At 36.7% G+C, this 25,954-nt stretch overlaps 1 protein-coding gene across 2 annotated transcripts; it reads left to right on the plus strand.

Annotated features, from left to right (window-relative positions):
- The first annotated feature begins 90 nt into the window (after positions 1-90).
- Positions 91-25,954, plus strand: PPWD1 (peptidylprolyl isomerase domain and WD repeat containing 1). 2 transcript variants are annotated; one of them, XM_090276315.1, is made up of 12 exons: positions 91-295; positions 2,406-2,528; positions 3,340-3,442; positions 9,047-9,147; positions 9,272-9,392; positions 12,756-13,203; positions 16,605-16,795; positions 17,617-17,806; positions 21,281-21,462; positions 23,322-23,403; positions 24,287-24,469; positions 25,710-25,954. In XM_090276315.1, exons 1-12 carry the CDS (start codon positions 100-102, stop codon positions 25,851-25,853), a joined length of 2,064 nt encoding a protein of 687 aa, XP_090132441.1. In that variant the 5' UTR covers positions 91-99; the 3' UTR covers positions 25,854-25,954. The 2 variants fall into 2 exon arrangements, with proteins under 2 accessions (XP_090132441.1, XP_090132440.1); XM_090276314.1 differs by lacking the exon at positions 2,406-2,528.

Raw genomic sequence — 25,954 nt, forward strand, 5'->3', positions numbered from 1 at the left:
CCTGAAACTCGCTCGGCCTCTGACGAGAGGGCTGCGCCGCTGCCCTGGGATTGGTTGTCGAGCGATGTGTGTCGCCCTTTTTCTGACGATTCGAACAACATGGCGGCTCAAGGTAGTAGTGATTCCCAGCTAAGAAGAAGGAGGCACCGGGACCCGGAGGAACCGGAAAAAACGGAACTCCAAGAAAGAGAGCTGCCTGTGGCGGTAGCAGTGGCCCAAGAGAACGAAGAGGATAATGAAGAGCGCTGGGTTGGGCCTTTACCTGTGGAGGCAACATTGGCCAAGAAGAGGAAAGGTAGTTACAGAGATAGGCTCAGGGCGATATCGATTGCTGCGAGCCCCGAGTGGGAGTTAAAGCCAGGCTCGAAAAAGGATGGTGTGTTTGTGAGGTTTTGTGCCATCAGAAGTTCATCTTCTTACTTCTAGACGCTCGGTTACCTGTACATGCTCCCGAAATAGTGATTTGGGCGCAGTACGGCGTCTTTTTGATACTATGAAACATTATTAATCATTGATTTTTTAAATAATAGATGCTAATGCTTACTTATGCCAATACTTACTGTGTTTCTGAGGCCTCTCATTTAATTTCTACAGCAGCCATATGAGGTTGGAATATATAACTCCGTTTAGTAGATGTGGAATACTGGTGCTTTTAGGCTTTTAGTTCAAGGATGATGTTAGTGTGGGGACGCTGGGCGGGGGTGGGGGGACGACGGTACCTATTTGGAATCGAAGTGTGAGTAACAATCATTGCAACCCTGACTTCCACTAACCGGTTTTCTGACCAGGTTCCCTGGATCACGCATTTTCATCTAAAACACCAGGTCTTTGGTTTTAAAACTGTATTCCTTACATACTATGGCATGAAGCATTTTGCCTCTAACGTGGAAATGTGACAAAATTTTATTAATTAAAAGGAGTAAAGGAATAAATTAAATTTTCTTTTTTTCTCAAGCTGTTCTATGAAATGTTTTCCTTAAACATGTAAGACCATTAAAATGTGATCTTTTAAAAATTGAAACTTAATTTATCACTCTCCCTACTTAACTCTTAAGTGATTTCTCATTATTTTCCAAACAAAGTCCAAACTCCCCATGTTGGCCCACAAGGCTTTTCATGACATGAACTCTCCTTATCTACCAGCATATTTCCATACTTTCTCTCCTAACCTCTTGTCGTTTCTCCTCTGCATGGGCCATACTAAAACACTTGAGAATGGGCCATAGTCTCTTTCTCCACTGTATTGACTGTTGGGGTATCTTGGTGTCTCTCTCTACCTGTAATATTTATCCTTCATCCCTTCACTTGGCTAACTTTTGTGTGTGTTCAGCCTTTAGCACTCAGCTCAGCTATCACCTCCTGTAGAAGCCTATGACTTCTCCAGCCTAGGTTAGGTTTCTAAAGCACACTGATAATAATTCTGAGATAACAGTAATCACACTGAATTTACAGGTAGCCTTTGTATCTAAATGTTGAAAAAGCTACTTTTTTAAACCTTGTACATTGACACCCTTAAAGTGCATTACCTTGTTTTATGGCCAAGTCTTCCTGATAAATGTTTCCAAAGCAGCCTTTTTCTCACTGCACTTGCTACATTTTGAAATTGTTTTATTTATTTGATTGTTTTTCTCCACTGCTAAGACTGTAAGCATGTAAGAGCAAATTTTACTCCATTGCTTTGCGTATAGCAGGTACTCAAGTATTTACTGAATGAATATTACAGTGTTTATACTGTATTTTATTGAGTTAAAAATAATCTTGCATGCCCTCTTTTATGGAAATAATTGGGGGAAGGGAAAATTAAAAACATCCAAGTGCTGATATTAGTGTTAGGAGACAAAGATCTTAGAAACGTAATACAATTGAGGCAGATATGGAATTATTATGTGTGAAAAACCTTTACCCTTAATTAGATGATTATTGTATTTAAGCCAGTCGATAGTGGATTCAATTTGAAAACAAAATTGAAAGTTTAAAATGTGTATGAAATGTTTTGTAAAATATCGACAATTTTAACCTGTTCTTTGGATATTGGACTTTTGCATACATTTTCAGAATTACATTATAAATGATTACATGGTACTACCTTTAATTAAACTGATGGATTCTCAAGGACAGGGACTATGTGTTATTCTTGTTTATGCCCATGTTTATAATAAAGATCTGTTCAACAAGTGAAATAACCAACATCAAAAGGAATGTGTATCAAATAGGATTAAATTTAACTGCATATTACAGAAAAACCCCAAATAACAGTAACATTAAAAGAAGTCTCAAGGTAGATAATCTAGGATTGATATGGAGGTGACAAAGGAACCTAGACTGTTTCCAGTTCTCTGCCCTAGCATCACTAGGGTATGGCCTCATCTTTGTCCTGAGTGGTTATTAGAATTACAGTGCTCATATCCCAAGCTCTACAACTGAGGAAGGGAAGAAAAGCATGCCTTTTGAAGAAGACTTCTTGACTGTTACACAACATTTCCACTTTTATTTCATTTGCGCAAGGTTACACCTAACTGCAGGAAAAGGTGAGAAAGGTCATCTTATACCTTGGATGTCAATGTGCTCATACAAAAATGTAAATTCTTTTACTATAATGATGGGAAAGTGGTTCATCATCCACAGCTTTGAGCCTGCTATACAATAGTTATAAAAAACTGAAATAGCTTATTTAGCAAATTTTTATAGGCACATTTGGAAAAATGAAATAGTTGGATTATTAGGTATACATATAATGTCATTTTTTACTAGTAAAATTGTTTATAGCTCATATAATGGAATCAATATTTTGTTAGTTTACTACTCTTACAAATGTTTTGCCCCTAGAAAATGCTTCAGAAGCACTCAACTGGATGGATACTCTCTAGGATTCTCTAAGCTCTAAAAATCCCAGTATCAGTGACTTCAAAGAGGATTAATGCTTTAAAGATAAACTGACACATCTTATAGACAGTTGCTGGTCTCTTTTGACTTATTTAAATTAACACTTATAGTTGGATCTGTGGTTAGAAAGATGGTTGTGGTATTTTTGTGAAGCTTTTTAAGGTTTTTGGTTTTGTGTTTGAATGGAACCTTCATATTAAGCCAGCCATTCAGTTCCTAAGTTCTGGGGACAGTTAAGCATCTATATAATACCTGCGTATCTGTGGCTGATTAAATAATAATACTATTTAGTACTGTGAGATAGTGAAAGTTACAATTGACAAAATACACTGGATATTTATTTTCATTACATATGGAATAGACAAAATTCAGATAAAAATACAAAATAGAATTTAGAAAAATTTAAATAAACTACAGTGTTTAGTTTCAGTTGTTAAAAATAATTTTTTTTCTCAGTTCTAGAGTTTGAAAGAGTCTATCTCGATAATCTCCCCAGTGCATCCATGTACGAGCGCAGTTACATGCATAGAGATGTTATCACCCATGTGGTGTGCACCAAGTAAGTATCATCTTTTTAAAAATTATTTCTGAAAATATATTTTTAAATGCTTTGATTTTGACATGGACTTATAGAAGTAACTTTAGGATATTATGGATTTATATTTAATTAAGTTTCTGTGATGGTTCAAGTTAAAGTCCTACATGTTCTTTCCCATATCATACAAGGAATGCATCCTCTAAGACAGAACTATTTATCTTGTGTGTATGTCCTTTAGAAATAAATTCCAAAAGGGGATGACCCAGGTAGTATCTGAGCTTTCCAAAAGACTATATTAGTCAAAATGAGAGTACTTTGTCGCTAGCCTCTTCAGTACTAATGGAGAAAATGATGAGACCTAAGACAGGACCTTGAAAATAAATGAATGGGGCCCTGGCTGGTGTGGCTCAGTGGACTGAGTGCTGGCCTGTAAACCAAAGGGTCACCAGTTTGATTCCCAGTCAAGGCACATGCCTGGGTTGCAGGCCAGGTCCCCAGTTGGGGGCGAGCAAGAGGCAACCACACATTGATGTTTCCCCCTCTTTCTCCCTCTTCCCCTCTCTCTAAAAATAACTTAAAAAAATAAAATAAAAAGAAATGAATGGGGATTTGGAAAAGGGTAATCATCATAGTAATATTCTACTGTATGTTAAGCTCATATTATGCCCAATACTGTTCGAAAGCTTTTTCATAAATTACTTCATTTATTTTAAAACAATCTGATGGGGTAGTAGTATAATCTACATTTTATAGGTAAGGAAACAGGTTTAGAGAAGTTAACTGGCAGATGAGGCTAGAAAAAGTTGCAAAGAGTTTTCTATTCTTTGTATGGATTTTGAACCTGTAATTAGGAGAATAACAGATTTTTCTTTCCTTTTTTATTTAAAAGATTTTATTTACTTATTTTTAGAGAGAGGGAAAGGAGGGAGAAAGAGAGAAACATCAATCGACCACCTCTTGCACACACCCCAGCCGGGGACTGGCTTGCAACCCAGGCATATGCCCTGACCAGGAATCGAACTGGTGATTTTTCACTTTGCAGGGCAATGCCCAACGAACTGAGCCACACCAGTCAGGACACATGTGATGAGATTAATGGATTCAAATGGGGCCAGAATGGGTACAGTGAGAGCTGTTAGGACAAAGAGGATGGAATTTCCTTAAAAAACGAAAAATGGAACTGCCTTTTGATCCAGCAATTCCACTGCTAGGACTATACCCTAAGAATCCCAAATCACCAATTCAAAATAACTTATGCACCCCTATGTTCATAGCAGCATTGTTTACATTAGCTAAGTGCTGGAAATGGCCTAAGCGCCCATCAGTAAATGAGTGGATCAAAAACTGTGGTACATTTACACGATGGAATACTATGCAGCAGAAAGAAAGAAGGAACTCCTGCCTTTTGTGACAGCATGGATGGAACTGGAGAGAATTAGACTTAGTGAAATAAGCCAATCAATGAAAGACGAATACCATATGATCTCACCTATGAGAGGAATCTAATGAACAAAATAGAAACACAGGCATGGAAACATGGAACGGACTGAAAGTGACCAGAGGAGAGGGGGGATAATGGTGGAAAGAAGGGGAAGGCACTAGACAAAGAAAATGTATGAATGACACATGGACAGGGACAACAGTGTGGGAATTGACTATGGGAGCAGGGGGTGGGATGGCGGGAGGCAAAGAGGGAAAAATTAGGACAACTGTAATAGAATAACAATAAAAAATTATTTAATAAAAAAATAAATATGTGGTGGCTTGGATGATATTGGCAGTGATTATGAAGTAGGTGAATTACTTTGCTCTTTGGATCAGTCTATTCTTAATCTGGAATCCATTTAAGATAACAATTTAATTAAAATATCTTTATATTTCATTTGTAGAATAATTCTGACCAAACATTAGCACTTTTCCTGGTCCAAAGTTGCCAGTGTATAAAGCAGCATATTGGACTGGAATTGCTATCACTCTCCCCTGAAGTTGTTTTTTTTTAACCCAGGGCAGCAGAGTGTAATTGTAATAGAAAGATTATAGGTTTTGAAGTTAGGCAAATCTGATGCTGAATGCCACTCTTTAGTTATGAGCCTAGGGCAAATACATTTTTAAAAATTTTTAAATATTTTTTATTATTTTTAGAGACAGGGGAAGGGAGGGAGACAGAGAGGGAGAGAAACATCAATATGTAGTTGCCTCTCGCATGCCCCAAACCAAGCACCTGGCCCACAGTCCAGGCATGTGCCTGACTGGGAATTGAACCAGTGACACTTTGGTTCGCAGTCTGGCACTCAATCCACTGAGCCACACCAGCCAGGGCTGTGTTTAACATTTTAAAGCTATTTCCTAATTCATAAAATGATAAAAAATACCCACTCTAATAAAGTTGCTGTAAAGATTAATTAAGGTAATGTGTATAAAGTACCTGACACATATTAGGTTTCAATAAATGGTTTCTGTTTTTATATGCCAATAGATGAGATAATTCTGTACATCTTTTTGATAATTTAAACAACCAAAATACCTTGGACAGGATATAAACTTATTTTGAATTGTGCTGTATATGAAATAAAGTAAAATGTTGAGATTTAATTATTTATGAACTTCTAAAATAATAGAACATTTTCTCTGTGAAAAGACTGCGAAGAGGGTAATTGTTCTTTGTGATTTAATTTTTATTGTGTTTTTTTCCCATTACCATTTAGTCCCCATATACCCCTATCCCCAGCAATCCCATGTCCATGAGTCCTTTTTCCTTTTTGCTCAATCCCTCCACCTCCTAACCACGCCCCTCCCCAGCCATCACCCTGCTCTCCATCTGTGAATCTGTCTGTTTTGCATGTTAGTTCTGTTTGTTCATTAGATTCCACATATGAATGAAATCATATGGCATTTGTCTTTCTCTGACTGGCTTATTTCACTTAGCGTAATGTTCTCCAGGTCCATCCATACTGTCCAAAAGAGTAAAAAAATTTTTCATGGCCAAGTAGTATTCCAGTGTGTAAACGTCCCATAGTAATTTTATCCACTCATCTACTGATGGACACTTGGGCTGCGTCCATATTTTGGTGATTGTAAATATTGCTGCAGTGAACATAGAATGCTTATGTTCTTTTGAATTAGTGTTTTGGGTTCCTTGGGTATATTTCCAGAAGTGGGATGGCTGGGTCAAATGGCAGATCCATTTTAATTTTTCGAGGTATCTCCATACTGCTTTCTATAGAGGCTGCACCAATCTGCATTCCCACCAACAGTGCAGAAGTGTTCCCCTTTCTTGCCACATCCTCACCAGCATATGTTTGTTGATTTATTGGTGATAGCCATTCTGACAGGTGTGAGATGGTATCTCATTGTGGTTTTAATTTGCATTTCTCTGATGATTAGTGATGGTGAGAATCTTTTTATATTTATTGGCCATCTGTACAATAGACACTGTGGATAAGTGTCTATTCAGGTCCATGGCCCATTTTTTTTTTGTTTGTTTGTTTGTTTTTTGGTGTTGAGTTTTATAAGATTTTTTCTGGAGGGTAATTTTAACATTAAAAGACCCTAAGGTCTAGTGATTCCTGGTGAGATTTCTTTTCTTTTTAATGTCAAGTTCTAGCTCAATTCTGAGCCTACCACTTAAGATTAAAATTAGTGCAACAGCAATTGTTATGATGTCCTGAAAAGAATTTCAAAATTTGCAATGTGCTGTGGTGGAGGCGACGGTGGTGACACCATGGCAGTGGCCATAGCCAGCCATCAGAAAGAACAGTCACACATTAGAAAAGCCAGGAGGGACACCTAGGGAGTGATCCCAGTCCCAGGCCAGACCACAAAGCTCACGATTCCAGCATGCTGGGAAAATAAAGCCACATAGCTTCTGACTGTGAAAACCAGTGGGGGCTGAGGTGGCAGAAGAAACTGCTTGTCTCTCAAGAGAGTCTGTTTAGAAGCCCTTTGGTCCTAGAACGCCTACAAACCCACCCATTCTCGGAACCATGACCATGGCAACAGCTAGAGGGGCACCAGTTGTACCTGGAAAAGGGGTGAGTGCTGAGCAAGCGACATTCTTCCCTTTCAGACCCCTCCGCAACATACAGTGCCACTAGATGGTGAAACAGTGGACCCACACTCACCTAAAGCTCCACCCTTTACAATGTAGCAAGTGCAACATCTCTATCTAAGACACAAAGGCAAACACAGGAGACTGTCAAGTTGAGACAGAGAAGTGTGGCCCAAAAGAGGGAGTAGATCAAGGCTCCAGTAGATGAACTAAGCGATGAGGAGATAGCCAGCCTAACAGACGCAGAGTTCAAAACACTGGTGACAATGATGCTCACAGACTTGACAGACATGCTTGAGTATGGCAAATGCATAAGGGAAGAAGTGAAGGCTATACTAAGTGAAATGAAGAAAAATCCATACAAAACCAATGGTGAAGGGAAGGAAGCCGGGGTTCAAATCAACGATTTGGAACATAAGGAATAAATAGTCAACCGCTACAGAATAAAGAAATAAAAATTTCAAAAAATGAGAATCTTAGGACCTCTGGGATAACTTTAAACATACCAATATCCAAATCATAGGGGTGCCAGAAGGAGAAAAGGAAGAATAAGAAACTGAAAACTTATTTGAAAAAATAATGAAGGAAAACTTCCCAAATTTGCCAAAGGAAAAAAATACAAGTCCAGGAAGCACAGAAAATCCCGAACAAGCTAGACCCAAAGAGGACCACATCAAGACATATCATAATTAAAATGCCAAAGGTTAAAGATAAAGAGAGAACCTTAAAAGCAGCAAGAGAAAAGCAGAGAGTTACCTACAAATGGGTGCCTATAAGACTATCAGCTGATTTCTCAAAAGAAACTTCGCAGCCAAGAAGGGACTGGCAAGAAATATTCAAAGTGATGAATAGCAAGGACCTACAACCAAGATTACTCTATCCAGCAAAGCTATCATTTAGAATGGAGGGGCAGATAAAGTGCTTCCTAGACAAGGTAAAGCTAAAGGAGTTCATCATCACCAAGCCCTTATTATGTGAAATGTTAAAGGGACACATTAAAGAAAAAAAGATCAAAACTGTGAACATTAAAATGACAACAAACTCATAACTATCAACAAATGAATCTAAAAAAAAATTAAAAAGCAAACTAAGCAAACAACTAGAACAGGGACAGAATGATAGATATGGAGATCATATGAAGGGTTGTCAGCTGGGAGGAGGAAGGGAGAGAATGGGGGAAAAGGTGCAGGATTAAGAAGCATAATTGGTTGGTACAAAATAAACGGGGACGTTAATAACAGTATAGGAAATGGAGAAGCCAAAGAACTTATATGCATGACCCATGGAAGTGAACTAAGGTGGGGGGGGGCGGTGATTGCTGGAGAGAAAGGAGGTACCAGAGAGAGAGAGGGGCAAAGGGAAGAATTTGAGACAACTGTAATAGCATAATCAATAAAATATACTAAAAAAAATTGCAGTGTTCTATCTACCCTAATATAGTGTCCTGCATAAAGGAAGATTTTTTTAAAAAACCTATCATGAAAGTTTCAGAGATTCTCAGTGAATAATTGCCTTGGGGTTTTGAGTGATTCATAGATTTGTTTTAGAAATTGACTTGTATAATTTTATATATACAGGACAGACTTTGTTATTACTGCCAGTCATGATGGACATACTAAGTTCTGGAAAAAAGTAGAAGAGGGAATTGAATTTGTTAAACATTTTCGCAGTCACCTGGGTAAGAATGTCACTTTTTTGACTCTCTTTTAAACTACTAAAGTTCTTTCAAAGTGTTTTTTTCTCTGAATCATATGCATTTATTTCACTGGTATTTGATGTTTTAATTTCATTTATTTAAATAGGAGTTATTGAGAGTATTGCAGTTAGCTCTGAGGGAGCATTGTTCTGTTCTGTGGGTGATGATAAAGCAATGAAGGTGTTTGATGTAGTGAACTTTGACATGATCAATATGCTGAAGCTTGGGTAAGTCTTTTAAATTATATATTTTTTAACAGTGAAATAATTTTTAAACTAAGCAGAATATGTTACCATTCCATTAAAAAATCTCCTTTGGATACATTTGGGAAATAGCGAATCTTTGTTATGATGCGAATTGGAGGCTTCTGCTGTGGGTTTTGTCATTAATCACTGCAGAAATTCCTAAATAGCATCAGAGCAAAAATTCATTATACAGTATTCCCTCACTTACCGCAGGTATTACATTCTAGGCACCCCCACGAAGGAGGAACCTTACATTTATTCTACACTCTTAAGCCTACGTAATTTCAACAACATACGTTACAGTACCACAAAATCCTGCGATATAGCGAAAAATTTGCAATGAATAATTAAATATAATATTTTTTAAAATCCCGCAATACAGTGAGGCTGCAATAAGTGAACCGCGATATAGAGAGGGACTACTGTATTCATTTAACACTACTTAATATCAAGGATCCGTCATGTCTAATTTACTGGTACTTAGAATTAACTTCCTTGTTGTGCTTATTTGAGTAATATGGTATTGTGTTCTTATAAAGTTTATGCACATTTTTGGAATTTAAGTTACTCGTTGGTGATTTTAAACTCAAGTGTATCGATACTCAAACTTTATGGTTAAACTGCACAGTAATGAGACTTAATACTTTGTTTTAAGCATGTCTTTTTTAAAGATAATATACTTAATTTATATATACACCTAAATAAATGTCAACTTAAAAATTGTAACATTGTCAGAAACAGTTTTGAGACTTGTCTTAGTCAGCTCAGACTGCCATAACAAAAAATCATAGACTGGGTGGCCTAAACAACAGAAATTTCTTTTCTCATAATTCTGGAGGCTGCAAAGTCCGAGATCAAGGTTCCAGTAGGGTTTGTTTCCTGTTGTGAATCCTTTTCTGTGTTTCACATTGTGTCCTCATTAGGAACAGGGTATGGAAGAAGGAATGTTATCTCCCTCTTCTTAGAAGGCCACAGGGCTGTGGGGATAGGCCCCACCCTGATAGCCTCATGGTAGAGTAATTACCTCCTAAAGACTATGGCCAGATAACATCCCTTTGAGGGTTAGAGCCTCATCATATAAATTTGGATGTGGAGATGGAGAAGAACTGCAGTTCAGTACAGAGCAGGGCTTCTTTTGGAATTTCCTACGAAATTAGTTTACAAGCTGCTAAAGGAAATCAGTCTCATTATTTCTAGTCAGAACTTACTTTTGATTACAAATAGAAATACCTATTGACCACTGTTCTTACTCCCCAGCTTTGTTTCCCCACACGTTACTTATTTGTTAAAATCAAATCTATTCATAAATACTGAACATTTGTCCCTTTGAGGACATTGAAAAAGTATTTTGCTTTTAGACTTTGATAGAAATTGTAAAAGAAGAGTCCCACAAATGTTTCGAGTATCAGCACCATCATTGGAATACCTGTATAACTTCTCAGACTGATTACTTTGTAGGAGACAGCACTCATTTGAGTGTATAAGTTTGATATCTTGATTACATCTGTCCCAGTTTTTTTTTATACTCTGGTCATTAGGTAGCATGTTCAAAGCTTACAGTTTTAAGATCAAATTACCAATTATTAGAGTGTGATAAAGTGTGATTTTCTTTTGAGCAAGGTCATAACTAAAATATTTTGATCTCTTAATATTTCAAGAAAGGATTTATAGTGTATACTGTTAAATTCTAACCTATTTAAGAGTAAATTATACATAGACTGAGACAGAAAGACCCAAAAAGCAATGCCCCAGGCTATCTTAATCTCAAGTCTAATTAGGTTTTCTTATTTATCCAAGATAAGTAAATGATCTTTTTTTTTTTAATTGTATTTTATTGATTATATTGTTACAGTCCCCTGGCTGGTTTAGCTCAGTGGATTGAGCGTCGGCCTGCGAGCTAAGTGTCGCTGGTTCGATCTTCCAGTCAGGGTACATCAGAGAAGGAAAACTCTGACTCCAAAAAACCTCCGCTGCCTTGCGGCATACCTCTTCAGGGGAAAGGCTAAGGGAGTAAACCCCGACAGAAAATTCGGAGCCGGAGTCCCTAAGGCGGTTTGACGTTGTAGTCAACACCGGCAACTCCTGCGGCGCACCTGAAGCCAAGCTGTATTGACTCCGTCTTTCCCTTGGACCCTTCAGCTGCGAAGAGAGGGGGGGTCTGCTGCATGGGCAACAGCAGACCCTCCATATCACCCTGCCCAGGCTCTGTAGCTTCAGCGTCATCGCAAGATGTCGATTCAACACGGGAGGAGACAGATACCGTGTCACTCCCGAGTCGGACTGCACAACCATTCTCAGCGGTGCAGATAGACTCTTAAGAAGCTACACCATCGTCTCTCGAGACGGACGGCTGCCGACGACGGGACGATATTGTTACAGTAGTTCCAATTTTTTCCCCTTGGCTCCCCCCCGTCCCCCAGCGATCCCCCCCCCCAAGTCCATGCCCATGGGTCGTACATACAAGCTCTCCCGCTTCACCCTTTCATATATTCTTCTTCTTCTTTTTTTTAATAAATGATTAATTATTTTAACAATAAAAAATAACAATCCCTCTCTCTCAGACTTAAGACCCTTTATAATCTTATAAAGGACAATGGGCGAAGGTCTCAAGCTCCTCTAGCTGCTTCAAGCAGGACATGGTTGTCGTCCTACCTACCCTTGGGTCCAGAAATCCCTAATAAGAATGGGGGTGTGGAGGGGAGGGTGGCCTTCCTAAGTAAATGATCTTTTATACGCCATTCTTTTCTTAAAGTTTTATAGATCCTCAGAAGTGATTATCAATGCACTGATGATGTCAGAAAGAAAAAAATTAGTAACTGTTTTAATTCTTGCTCCCCATTCTGTCTCTCTCTCTTTCTTTAATCTCACCCGAGGACATTTTTTCATTGTTTTAGAGAGAGGGGCGGGAGTGAGAGTAGGAAACATCAACTGGTTGCCTTCTCATATGTGCCCCAACTGGAAATCGAACTGGCGACCTTTCAGCTATGGTACGATGCTCCAGCCAGCTTAGCCACCCCTGCCAGGGCTCTCTCTGCCTCTTTTTTTTTGTTTGTTTTTTGTTTTTAAATTTTATTCATTTCTTTATGGAGAGAGCAGAAGGGAGAAAGAGAGGAAGAGAACCATGATTGGTTGCCTCCCACACACCCCCAAGTGGGGACCTAGCCTGCAACCCAGGCATGCACGTCTACCAGGGATTGAACCAGCAACCCCCTCTTTTTTGGAGCAAGAAATCCAAAACTAGCTAAATCAATGGTCACTAGCCAGGACATTTTTTAGTGGTGAAGGTTGGAAGGAGTACTTTCTTCTTGTATTGATCTCTTTTTCTCTTAATTCCTATTATTTCAGCTATTTTCCTGGACAATGTGAGTGGATCTATTGCCCAGGGGATGCCATATCATCAGTTGCTGCTTCTGAGAAGAGTACAGGAAAAATTTTTATTTATGATGGTCGAGGAGATAACCAGCCACTTCATATATTTGACAAACTCCATACGTCACCTCTTACTCAGATACGGCTAAACCCAGTTTACAAAGCAGTAGTGTCTTCTGACAAATCTGGAATGATTGAGTACTGGACTGGGCCTCCTCATGAATATAAATTCCCCAAAAATGTGAACTGGGAATATAAAACTGACACAGATTTATATGAATTTGCCAAGTGCAAGGCTTATCCAACCAGCATATGTTTTTCACCTGATGGGAAGAAAATAGCTACAATTGGTTCTGATAGAAAAGTTAGAATTTTCAGGTTTTTAACAGGAAAACTCATGAGAGTCTTTGATGAATCACTGAGTGTAAGTGCAGTTTAAATTTAATATATTTTAATTTTCTGAAAATGTCTTTGTTTTGTGCTATTTCTTTAAAAGGTATTTTTTCTGGAGACATTTATATTAATAGTTTTTTCCTCCCAGCACATTAAAGGTGATATTCAGTGTCTGCTGTCTTGCATTGTTGCTCTTTTCTTTTTAAATTTGTTTCCATGAATTGCACATGCACATTAGTTGCACATGCCAGAAGCCTAAGTCATCATATTTCCTTACCCCTCAATTTATCAGGAGTCCTGACAATTTTACTTTCTAAATATACTGTAAATCCATCATTTCCTTTTAGCACACCTGTCACTACCTCACTTCATGCCCTTTTCCCTGACTTATTATGTGGCCTTCTGCTCCTTATCTATTCTGGCTCCCTCCTAATCTGTTATCTTTGCTACATTAAAAGTACATATCTGATCATGTCATCCTTTGAACCTTTCAGTGACTTCCTGTTGTTCTTAAGATCAAGACCAAAATAATAGCTTGCCATGTTGCGGTCCCTGCCTGCATTACAGCCTAGTGGAGGTCACCCTCTCCCTGTCTCCTAACTCTCGCTAGCCATTCAGGCCTCGCTTCAATTTCTGTTCTGTCTGGAGTGAACCTTCCCATCACCTGTTGATCTTGTCCTTCAAATCTCAGTTAAAGGGTCACTTCCTCTGTGAATTTTTCAATTTTTCACTGTTCATCCAATCTGGGGGTGGGGGATGGGGGTGGTGCGTGCGCGTGCGCGTGTGTGACTGTATATCACTCTGTTTATTTTAAAGTTTTTGTTACAGCCTTACTTGATTAAAGTGTATCAAACCCAGTAGACTAAACTCTATGAAATCTATGATCCTGTATCTGTTTTGGCTCATGATTGTATCTCTTGCACAAAGAATAGTACTTGACTCAATTACTGCTAACAAGAATTTGTTAAAGCATACTGTTGTAAAATAAGGGTTTATCCACACGAAGTTAATTAGTTTTTGTGAAAACTTGGGTTTCATCAGCTGTTTTTGTCAAAGTGGTTCTCTAACTGCTTGCTAATGGTATGTTGAATCCACTTAAGAGTGTGAGTTGCACCTTTGTAGCAATAATGTTTACTGTATGACATTGTTGATTCCAGTCTTGGTAGTGATCGATTTACATTATATTTCCTGAATTAAGCTCTTCAAAAATTGTCACTCTTATTAGTGACACTGTTGTTTGGTGGCAAGTGGTATTAGGTTCTGCGTGAAGTAATATGAATCCAGACAAATGTGAGGTTCTGTTTGCTAGTCAGATCATCCTAATGAATCATTCTCTTATTGGAAGAAGATAGCTTTCCACTATGCTTTTAGGAGGAGAAATCACCCTGGCTGGGTGGCTCAGTTGGTTGATGTGTCATCCTGTTTACCAAAAGGTTGTGGTTTGATTCCTGGTCAGAGTACAATGTTAGGTTGTGGGTTCGATCCCTGGTTGGAGCACATATGGGAGGCAACCGACTGATAATTTCTCGTATTATCGTTTCTCTCCTCCCTTCCTCTCGCTCTAAAAACATACCCTTAGATAAGGATTTAAAAAAAGAAAAAGAGAACCTTTGTGATTTTTTTTTTAATGGTGGCCAGTAATTTTAGTATAATTTAAGAACTCTTTACCAACTTGCAGCTCTCCTAAGATTCCTTAGGAAAAGAAATTTTAAGTCCTAATCTCCGGATAGAAATCGCCTAATATACATACTCTGAGCAGTTGAATCCACTTTATTTCTTCAGTGTTGTCTTCAACATTTATTGAAGTGCAGAGCAAAAGTAAGAACTCAGTAGTAAAGCCTATGACGAACTGAGATTCAGAATGAGAAAGCTTGCAAAAATGAAAAAAGGCAAATGCCAGTTAAATTAGTTACAATGCTAATGACTAGTAAATGATGGGATTTCACAGTTCCGTGTTACAAGAGGAAGTTTCTATCCAGTTTAGAGTCCTAGTTTAACAGACAAGAAACTTAATTGGATGGTATGAAGTATCTTTTGGCATTTATTAACCAGAATCACTGCATATGGCCACACAGGTGTGTATCACAGAGTCCTTGCTGTTAAGGCTAGAATTCTGTAGAAAGATTCAGATGTGTTTATCAGGTTGCATTAACATTTATAAAATACTTATATGTGGGCAGATGGCCATCTACAAACTTTAAGTCTTGAAAATGAATCCTCTCTCTAGCAAAAATAATCAGGGATCCCTCAATACAAAAATGTAGTTCAACATCTAGGCTGTTTCTGACACATGAATGTATAAATTAATAACATATCATATATCAGTCTCAGAGACCGGAGAAAAGAAGCTAATGACCACGCTTTTTAGCTGGTCTGTAAGACCATTCCCTAACACACATACCTCCTTTTGATTTTTGGACTGTATTGTTTTTTCTATATGTAAAAACTAGAGATTTCCAGTTAACACAGACATGAAAAAGAAAAAAAATAAAAAGTAGATGGAACATAAGTTTGGCTTATTTTCATCTGAAAGGGAGAGCTAATTTTGAATTCTGTTCTTTGATGCCCTAAATGTCTGGAAAACTGAATGTAAAGGTCATTATCTTTTGGGAGATTTATAGTGTAATAATAGTAATTGGATGTGGCCCCTATTTTGGAAATTGTGTATTAACTATCTAAAAAAAAGTAAAACAAATTTCTAAAGTGCACCCGTAAAAATATTCCTATATCACATTTAATGACAATCTAACTGTAATTGTACTTTATGTCAAAACAACTTGAAATTTTCTGAAACAACATGACATTGTTATACGTTAGTGAAATGATAAGAGTTTATTCATTCAACAAAAACTGAGTGCTTATTATGTCAAGCCCCATGATCCTTACAATGTAGTAGCCACTAGCCATGTGTGATTTTGAGCACTTGATCTGTGGCTAGCTCAAATTGAGATCAACTGAAAGTATAAAATATGATTTCAAAGACATAAGAGTTTTATTAAATTGCTCAATTTTTAAATGTTAGTATTTTGGATATATCGGGTTGAATAAAACATTAATTTCACCTGTTTCTTTTCACTTTGTTTAATGTAGCTACTTGAAAATTTTTAATTACTAATGTGGTTTGCATTATATTTCTACTAGAAAGTACTAGTCTGGAGCTTATAAAAGGCAGCAGAAATATAATTGTTTATATAAAGAGAGCAGTAATAATGACTAAGGGGTTTGTTTTTGTTTAATTAGAAGAACCAGTTAGTGTAAATATTTCTATGCTTGAAATATACTTTTTATTTCCTGCTGATAGTGTTTAGAATCCTCCTTAAAAGTTGTATAAGTTCACAAACTGTCAGTTGCTCTTAATGTGTACTTTGCTTCTATTTGAGTTCTCATTCCTTTATGTAGCTTTTTTTTGTTAATTAATGGTTTGTTTCATAGATGTTTACTGAACTACAGCAGATGAGGCAACAGCTGCCAGACATGGAATTTGGCCGACGGATGGCTGTAGAACGTGAGCTGGAGAAGGTGGATGCAGTGAGATTAATTAACATAGTTTTTGATGAAACTGGACACTTTGTGCTATACGGAACAATGCTGGGCATTAAAGTTATAAATGTAGAAACAAACCGGTAAGCTTTAATAGGATGTAGGTTTTTTAAAAATGTATTTATTGGGGACCATTTCCTCCTTCAGGGAAACAATGGGAGTTTTGTTTGTTCCAAGACAAGTGGAATGGTCCCAAATGTCTAAACTTAACCAAATGTTTTGACTGGATTTTTCTGTGGTCTTTCTGTTTATACTCTTATGTAAAAAGTTTCCACTCATGTTTGTGAAAGAAATGGAAAGAAGATATGCATAGTTTCAAGTTTTTTTAACAAGTTATAGTCTGTCTTTTGCTTATTGATTTAAATTAGCCTGGTTCATGTTAAATGTTGCCAAATATTTTAACCACAGAATTCGGCATTACATCCTGCTAGACATAAAATCAGAAGTTAAAATGCATGAAACCACAATAAGCCTTTTGTGCAAACAGTCCATTTGGTCTTAGTACAGAATAGCTACAATCAGATACTATCACTGAAGGTAAATGAAAAGAACTTAAAGTACTGTATTTTAGGGAGAAAAAATTTTGTGCTGTACATTCTCACACATAAATTTATATTTAGTTCTTTGCAATACAAAATCTTTGAAGGTTTGCAGATAGATTAAAATAATGGGAATAGGTTTAAACTGTATGACTGAATGATTGCATTTCTTTAACCTGAAAATTATAGCCACCTACCAATTTTAAATAACTTTTTGTGGGGGGTAAAGAAACACTTTTTAAAAACCTTTCAGTAGTTATTTTGTACAAGATAAAGGATAGTTGAGTCCTAGTTTTTATCTGCAAAGTTGTTATAACTGGAATTAATTCCAGTAATTTTATCATATAAAACATTGTATTTTCCAGGTGTGTGCGGATCTTAGGCAAGCAAGAAAATATTAGGGTGATGCAGCTGGCTTTGTTCCAAGGAATAGCCAAAAAACATCGTGCTGCAACTACTATAGAAATGAAAGCTTCTGAAAACCCTGTTCTGCAAAATATTCAAGCTGATCCAACAATAGTCTGTACATCTTTCAAAAAGAATAGATTTTACATGGTAAGTGTAAGTACTAAGAGATGGACCTCAGTGTTTCTTCCAGTTTGGTTGGAGTTTTATTTTCTTAGCTTGTGCTTTCAACTGAAGAGAATGTTGGCAATAATAGCAGACTTTCTAAACAACCAGAATACCATCTTAAAACATTAATATTGTAGAATTTTTAACTAGGACTTGATTTTAAGTATTTCTGTACTGTTTTCCATTCTGTTTTGAAAATTTTTCAATCTGGCTTCTATAACTGTTTGTGTTGTCTAAGATGATAGGAAGTAAGTGGTTATGGTAATAATTGAATCCAAAATAGTCTTCACTATGGGGTTTTAAAAATTCTTCTATGTTTTTATTATTTTAGTTTTTACTTCTGAACATGATTCATCTCCCCTGAACTTGCACGCTTTCTTCTCTAAACACTTCTTTAAAAAACTTTTGATTCCAATGTAATGTTGCCACCTTGGAATTGTATAGTCCTGAGAAATTGTTTTCCCTAGGGAATTAAAAGTACTTTGCATGTTAATTAAAATTGGGCTCAAAATCAAACTACTAAGCTATCTAGGAATAGTGTCATCCTAACTGTTCAGCCAAGCAGAAAAATCTAGAAGTATGGAGACCACTATCCTTGCATTCTGTCCTTCACACTGCACTCAGAGACTTTCTAAGACCCAAATGTGATCACAGCAGGTTCTCAAATATTGTCATTTTGTTATAACATTAATGAGAAAGAAAGAATAGATTCCTGGCAAGGATCACTGTCAGTATGGAGTTTGCATATTCCTTGGGTACCCTGGTTTCCTTCCATATCCCAAAGATGTGCACGTTAATTGCATATCTGAACTGTCCCGTTCTGAGTGAGTGTGGGGGGCTGTGTGTGTGAGTGGGCCCTGTGATGGAACAGTGTCCTTTCCAGGTTTGATGCCCACCTTCAGCCCTGAGCTGCAGGGATCGGCTCCAGCCGCCCATTACCCTGAACTGGAATAAGCAGGGGTTTGGAAAATAATTATCTTACTGGTTGTTAACCTTTTTTAAAATGTATGTATAGGTCACATTTATTTCAATGTTTAGTATTAGAAGTGTTCGAGGTGTTTATTTAGAATTTTGGTGATGTTTTTGTAATCAGAAGTAATGCCATAGGAACTTAACTCTTATCAATTAGCCTGTGGTAAAATTGGTTTTGTTATACAGTTTCCAAGAACCTACTGATGACCTTAAGTAAGGACTTACTATATTTCTCTGCCTAACACCCCAGGTATCTATATTAGCTGACCCTTCTACCTTATCATTCTTCATTTTTACTTCATTTGCTACACTGACCACACTGAATTTGATCTCATTTGTAGTAAGTTGAATATTTTTTACATCTGAGCATTTGCACAGACTATTCCTTCTGCCAGCTACACATACCTCCCCAACTCCACGTATTTCAGACCACAGCTTGGAAGCTTCCTCTGATGTCAAGTCCGGATTAGCTGTGCCTGGTTGTGCTGATGTCACACTTTTTGGAATGATTTGCAAGTTTTTTTTTGGTTGCCGATACTGTCATCTCCTCCTCATGATAATATAAAATCTGTAAATATAGGCACTATGTTTTCTTCACTATTAAATCCACACAGTTTGGTACAGTGTCTGGCCCATTATAACATACTCTTTTATTCATCTGACATACATAAGCAGCAGCATTTGATAAATGTAGGAAATAGCAGTTTCCCTACTCCAACCAAGCTTTGAACCTAGAACTGGTGGTACATTCTTTTAAGGTGAGAATTTTTCTTACAATTTTCAAACTCACTGCTGAAAATTCATTAATATATGTTAAAGGAAAATAATTTTTCTTGTTTTTACCTGTAATTTAACTGTTTTGACAGTAAAAATTACAAGAGAATTCTTGATATACACTAAAACCATATAAAATTTTTCAACCACTTCGTTAAACTACATAACAAGTTTTCTTTTTCTTTCCCCAGCGTTTACTTTTGTGTTGATTAAACCACACGTTTCTCGTAAACTTTGAAGAAGTAGAAAAACAAGAAATAAGTCACTCACAGTGTGTCTTTATACAGCTAACATTTTCATGAACTATCTTTCTGGTTTATTAGATGTACATATTTTTAAGAAAAATTAAAGTATATATATATATTTGTCCCTTTTTTCAAACCCAATATCATGAAATAAAAGTAAAATTTTACAAAATTTGAACTTTAGTAGTTTTGTATGTGAACTAAATCCAAGATAAGTATTTAAAACTCAAATAGTACAACAGACATGCCATTCCTTTGAAAACTGGAGAATAAGATGTGAAGTTGGTCACATCCGAGCTTCGTTGTTTATTTTGGAGTCTATCCAAGTGGATTAAGGCATGCTATGGGGTCTGCGGTACTAGCTTTACCTTCCTGAAACTCAGTTGGCACCAGGAATAGCTTTCTTGGAAGGAAAGATTTCTACTTACTGAGAGTCAGATACAAGAAACAGGCCAGAGTTTTAACAACTGAAAGGTATTTCTCAGTTCTCCCTATACCCTGAGATTCCTGAGATTTCTACAACTTCACTCAAAATTTGCACTCTTTCTCCCAAGCTTTAGGGTTTAAGGTATATCAGATGGGGGCTCTGGAAAAGAAAAAAAAATTAAGATTAATTAGATTCGTCTTTGGCCTTTTTAAGATTTTACTTATTTATTTTTAGAGAGAGGAAGGGAGGGAGAAAGAGGAAGAGAAACATCCATGTGAGAGACATTGATCGGCTGTCTCTCGCACAAACCCCATTCGGGAACTGAACCTGAAACCCAGGCATGCGTCCTGACTGGGAATCAAGCAGGAGACCTTTCACTTTACAGGATGACGCCCAACCAACTGAGTCACAGCGGTCAGGGCACTGATTCATCTTTGGATCCTCATCCTATCTAGCACAAGGTCCTGTTCATAGTAATAACAACAAGTATTAATATGTGTATAGTGCCCTCTTTATGTTAAGCACTATTCTCTAAGCAGTTTACATCCCTTTAATCTTCAAGATATGTACCATTGAAGGCAGTTCTTATTATCTCCATTTATGAATGAGGAAATGTAAGAAATGAGTTTTCTTTCCAAAAGTCAAATAACTCAAATGACAGAGCTGGAATTCAAACCCAGGGACTCTTAGTGAAAAGTAAGCAACAGGTGGCAGGTTAGGACATGCTAGAAGGCAGAAGTAGAGCCCAACCTCACAAAAACCTGCATCTTGTTAAATGTGTACTCAAATCATTTTCACCCAAAGGGTATTAAATCCCAGTTAAAATCATACGTCTTGATTATATGGATTGTCTTCAAGTAAGAATAAAAATAATTTAACTGCCTTACACATCCTTTGATAGGAAGTGATTCCTGAAGGATTAAGTCTGATGTGAATTCATATTTTCCTCAAATACTTTGTTAGAAAGGATATTTTCTTCACAAATTTTTACCGGATGAAAAATTTAATTCATTCACTCAGTTTATTTTCTTCATTTAGTTTACCAAACGAGAACCAGAAGACACAAAAAGTGCAGATTCTGACCGAGATGTTTTTAATGAGAAACCTTCTAAAGAAGAAGTCATGGCTGCTACTCAGGCTGAAGGACCCAAACGAGTTTCAGACAGTGCCATTATCCACACAAGCATGGGAGACATTCACATCAAACTTTTTCCTGTTGAGTACGTACTGTTTTTGTTGTCTTAAAACACCAATGTAGATGTGTTTATTTGAAGAAACTATACAACTTAAAATTTTTGTTTTGACTTAAGAAATTTTGAAGCATTGAAATGTTTGATAGAGAATCAACCCTGAGATTTCTGATAACTGTTCCACTGGAAAATGGGAAAATGTTTACATAGATACACATACTTAACAGGTTTATAAAACATGAAGACTAAACATCTTGGCTATGAAAGTGCTGAATGTAATCTAAAAAGTGATATACAAATAATGTATTGGGTTGGCCAAAAGTCCATTTAGTTTTCTCCGTAAAATAAAAGACATATTTTTCATTTTCACCAATAACTGGATATTTTGAGTATGTCGGCTATCTTGCACACAGTAGAACATTGATTGTTCTCAATTAATGTCTTGATTGGATAGCTATCAACTTCAGCTGGTCTACCTGACCATGGAGCATCATCCAGCAAGAAATCTCCAGCACTAAACTTCGCAAACCACTTCTGACACAGATGTCACAGCACCTTCTCCATACACTGCACAAATCTTTTTGTTTCAGTTGTGTTTTTACCTTTCTTGAAATAGTGAAGCATAGTATACCAAAAACGTTGCATGTATTCTTCCATCTTCAATATTAAAATGACTACACAAAAATTCACCAATTTTGATTTCTTTTTGTAAATGCACCCCGATATGACAGCTGTCACAATACAATCTACAAAATTGTGTCCAATGAAGTTAAAGACAGCTAAGTGCGACTATAGCCATCTTATGGAAAAGAACAAACAAACTTTTTGGCCAGTCCAATATTACTGTTACCGTTAACTGCACATCCCAACTATAAGATTTGCAACTTGCTTATTAAAATTGGCTTTCCTTTTCAAAGCAAATCCTTAGGGAAGAATATTTTTACTTCCTAACATTTACTAGACATCTACTTCCTCTTCTGTAGACGCAGCAGCTATATTTTTGAAAGCCAATTTGAATGAAACACATAAGGGCTTCCACTGATAAAAAGCAGAAATGTATTCAGGACGGTTTAAAAGTTTGCAAAATGAGTATGCAATACCAAACACAATACAGCATCTCTGACTACTCTTGAAGCAAAAGATGACATCTTTTACAATACCTTTATGTAAAAAGTACTTATTTATTTTGGATATGAATGTTTTATCATGCTATACCTTGGTACTGAACAAAGAACTAGGCAGTTCTTGATTCCTGGACCATCTCATTTCAAGTACTCAGAATTCATGCGCCCATTAAGCCTGTTGCTCCCTGATGTGCTTAGTGCAAGATTCTCTGGTTTTCCCTGCCACTCCCAGCTCAAAGAGATATTACAGGATAAGGTACCACATTAAATCATCCCGCGGGATCAATGTTATTTAGAATGCTTCATACTCAGTGTGTCGTATTATCACCTAAAGTTGATAAAATTTAGGAGACATTTCAATAAATAAGTCCTTGACCAGGAATGTGTCCTTACCATAACATTGTTTTTATGAGAAAATTACCTTTCTCAGCAACTTAATCAACTATATACAGCTAATTGTATGTATTTTAAGGTGCATTGGTTGTATTTTTTAAACTGCTAAATAACTTTGAAATCTGAATACTGTCAAACTCAACTATAATAAGCAATCTTGTTCTAAAGATACTACGTTAAGTCATAATAATGTACTACCGCTTATACACCCTTTCAGCCCTTGCTTGTCCTCAGATTCAAAGGAGTTATGAAAAAAAGGCTGTCCTTCTGAAACATTCAGAAGATATTGAAAACACCATTAGGGAGCAGAACTGCAAAGAAACTTTTAAGATGCTCTGAATAATTTCATATTTTTTAAATATGTCTTACTAGGTGCCCTAAGACAGTGGAAAACTTCTGTGTTCACAGCAGAAATGGTTATTATAATGGACATACATTTCACCGTATAATTAAGGTAAGTTATGCAAATTTTATGATATAAGGAGTAGTTAATTGCATAATAAGAGGTTTAAACCTAATACATATCTTTTCTCAAACTTAGTTTATTAGAAAGGAATAGGAAAAATAGAAGTGGAAGCCAAAAGAAGAATGGTCATAAGTATCAGCTCGGGAATCCAGGACAGAAGTAGTAAAATCATTTCCTTTTAGAAACACTGCAGCAGTATTTTATCAAAAGCTGAAAACAGAGCACATAATGAGGAAAGGGTCATGCTGAGCTAAAGCCAATAGACAAGGTAAGCTTTTCCTAGTGGCTAGATAAGGTCTAAGTCAAGAAGATCAGGTTTTAAATAAGAGAAAAACCCAGATGCCACTTAATGTGTAAGAACCACCATTAATACCTGAAGAGCAGAATGAACTCCGCCCAAGATTTTGTTGAGCGGCATTCCATGAAACGGATATAGTTCTTGGTTACTGACAGGTCAGAAATGGCAGGAGGAAAAGTCAAATTTCAGTATTCTGGAGGAATTAGTGAAATGAAATCCAGAAAATCCATAGTGTTTAGGGAAATGGAGGAGAGATGAATGGGGCAATTATGTAAACTGTAATAAACTATACAGATCCTAAAACTTATAGACACTATTAGTTTTAATAGATTATTGGGGGATATACATGTCTAAAAATGAGAAGATCTTTGCATTTTTGTTTTAAATTATGTAGCAGTTGAGCAATGGAAATACACCATCCAAATTAAAGTCTAACTTAATAACATTACTTTATAGAGTGACTGTTAACAAAGTTAAGATTTCACTGAATACAAAGCACTTGTGACAAAAATAACTCCAAAGCACACATACAGAAAAAAAAGTGTAATGTGTTTTTGTGTACTTTCTGTTAAGGGCTTCATGATTCAGACGGGAGATCCAACAGGTACTGGTATGGGAGGAGAAAGTATATGGGGAGGAGAATTTGAAGATGAATTTCATTCAACATTACGACATGACAGACCATACACACTCAGCATGGCTAATGCTGGATCAAATACTAACGGATCTCAGTTTTTCATAACAGTAGTTCCAACGGTGAGTACAACAGCATTATCTGTAAGCCAAAGGTTCATGGGTTATGATCTAGGAGTGAATTCAGTGGAAGAGAAGAGCTGCATTATTCTCTACCATTATTTATATCTGCCAGAATGTAAAAATGAAAACAATTTAAGAGAAGAAAATATAAAATTACGTAACAAATGAGATTTACTTTGTAACACAATACTTCTGTAATTTAGGGCACTTAAGTTTTAGTCAGCTTTGCCACTATTATTGTTTTGTACAGTTTGAAACAAATTATTTCACCTCTGGTCCTGCTTCCTTATCTTTAGAATGGAGGACTAGTGTATATGAATTATTGGCCCGGGCCGGTGTGGCTCAGTTGGTTGGGCATCGTCCCTCAAACCAAAAGGGTGAGGGTTTGATTCCTAGTCAGGGCATATGCCTAGGTTGTAGATTCGATCCCTGGTCAGGGTGTGTATGAGAGGCAACCAATTAATGTTCCTCTCCCTCCCCCTCTCTGTAAAATCCGTAAGCATGTCTGGATGAAGACAAGAAATAAAAGTATATGAATTCCTGATTTTAAGACATTTTTTCTAACATTTTTATATTTCTTAAGTCAGAATAAAACCTATAACCAAAGGCATTGTACACTTGATGGAATAGAGTATAAGAATATTCAGCGCTGTTAATGTGCAGTTTCACATAATTGTAAAAATTATACACTTTATTTTTTGGAATCAAGCACTAAGGAATGAAGGAAAAATGTAACTACTATCTGCCAGGCATGTAGTCTCGTGTGATAATCACAATACTTCTAGTTTCACTGTACCTGGTTTTAATTAATAGATGAGGAAACAAAAATGACTGACTTGCCAAAGGTCGAGTAAGTAGCACAGCCAGCATTTGAGTGCCCATGTCTCTAATGCCAAGGCACATGCTGCTTAAACTAGTCCCAGTTGCCTCCTAATTGTTCAGGTAGGATTCATGCAGAGAACTTTTAAAGCCTTAGCCATAATTCTTTAAGCTATGCCAAAAAACTTGCCTTTAGCAAACACATTCCAGTTCCATTTGGTCTGAAAGATTCAGATATTTAAACACTGTGCTGTGCTTTTATATTTTTACTTGTAAACATGGAAATCACTCTAAAAATCAGCTAAGTGAAATTATTGTGAAAATAAAAAATAAATTTAAATTCTCTTTAATTTGCTCACCCAGAGGGTGTGAATTAAGAAACCTAGTTTACCAAGATTTTTCCTTTTGTACTCCAACACAGCCTTGGCTTGATAATAAGCACACGGTATTTGGACGAGTGACTAAAGGAATGGAAGTTGTACAAAGGATCTCCAATGTCAAAGTCAATCCCAAAACAGACAAGCCCTATGAGGATGTCAGCATCATAAATATTACTGTCAAGTAATATTTGGGAATATCTTAAGACTTCCTGAACACAGAAATCATGTTTCAAAGATTGCAGTATTGTATTTTTATATTTTTCATTAAAGGCCATTTTTAAAACTC

Source organism: Furipterus horrens, unplaced genomic scaffold, assembly GCF_987537825.1.
Source record: "Furipterus horrens unplaced genomic scaffold, mFurHor1.1.pri manual_scaffold_5, whole genome shotgun sequence".
Lineage (NCBI taxonomy): Eukaryota > Metazoa > Chordata > Mammalia > Chiroptera > Furipteridae > Furipterus > Furipterus horrens.

Coding starts and splice junctions, on each gene's coding strand:
- PPWD1 (XM_090276315.1), top strand. CDS start 100: ATGGCGGCTCAAGGTAGTAGTGATTCCCAGCTAAGAAGAAGGAGGCAC. Junction 2,529..3,339: donor ACACCTAACTGCAGGAAAAG/GTGAGAAAGGTC, acceptor TTTTTTTCTCAG/TTCTAGAGTTTGAAAGAGTC. Junction 3,443..9,046: donor ACCCATGTGGTGTGCACCAA/GTAAGTATCATC, acceptor TTATATATACAG/GACAGACTTTGTTATTACTG.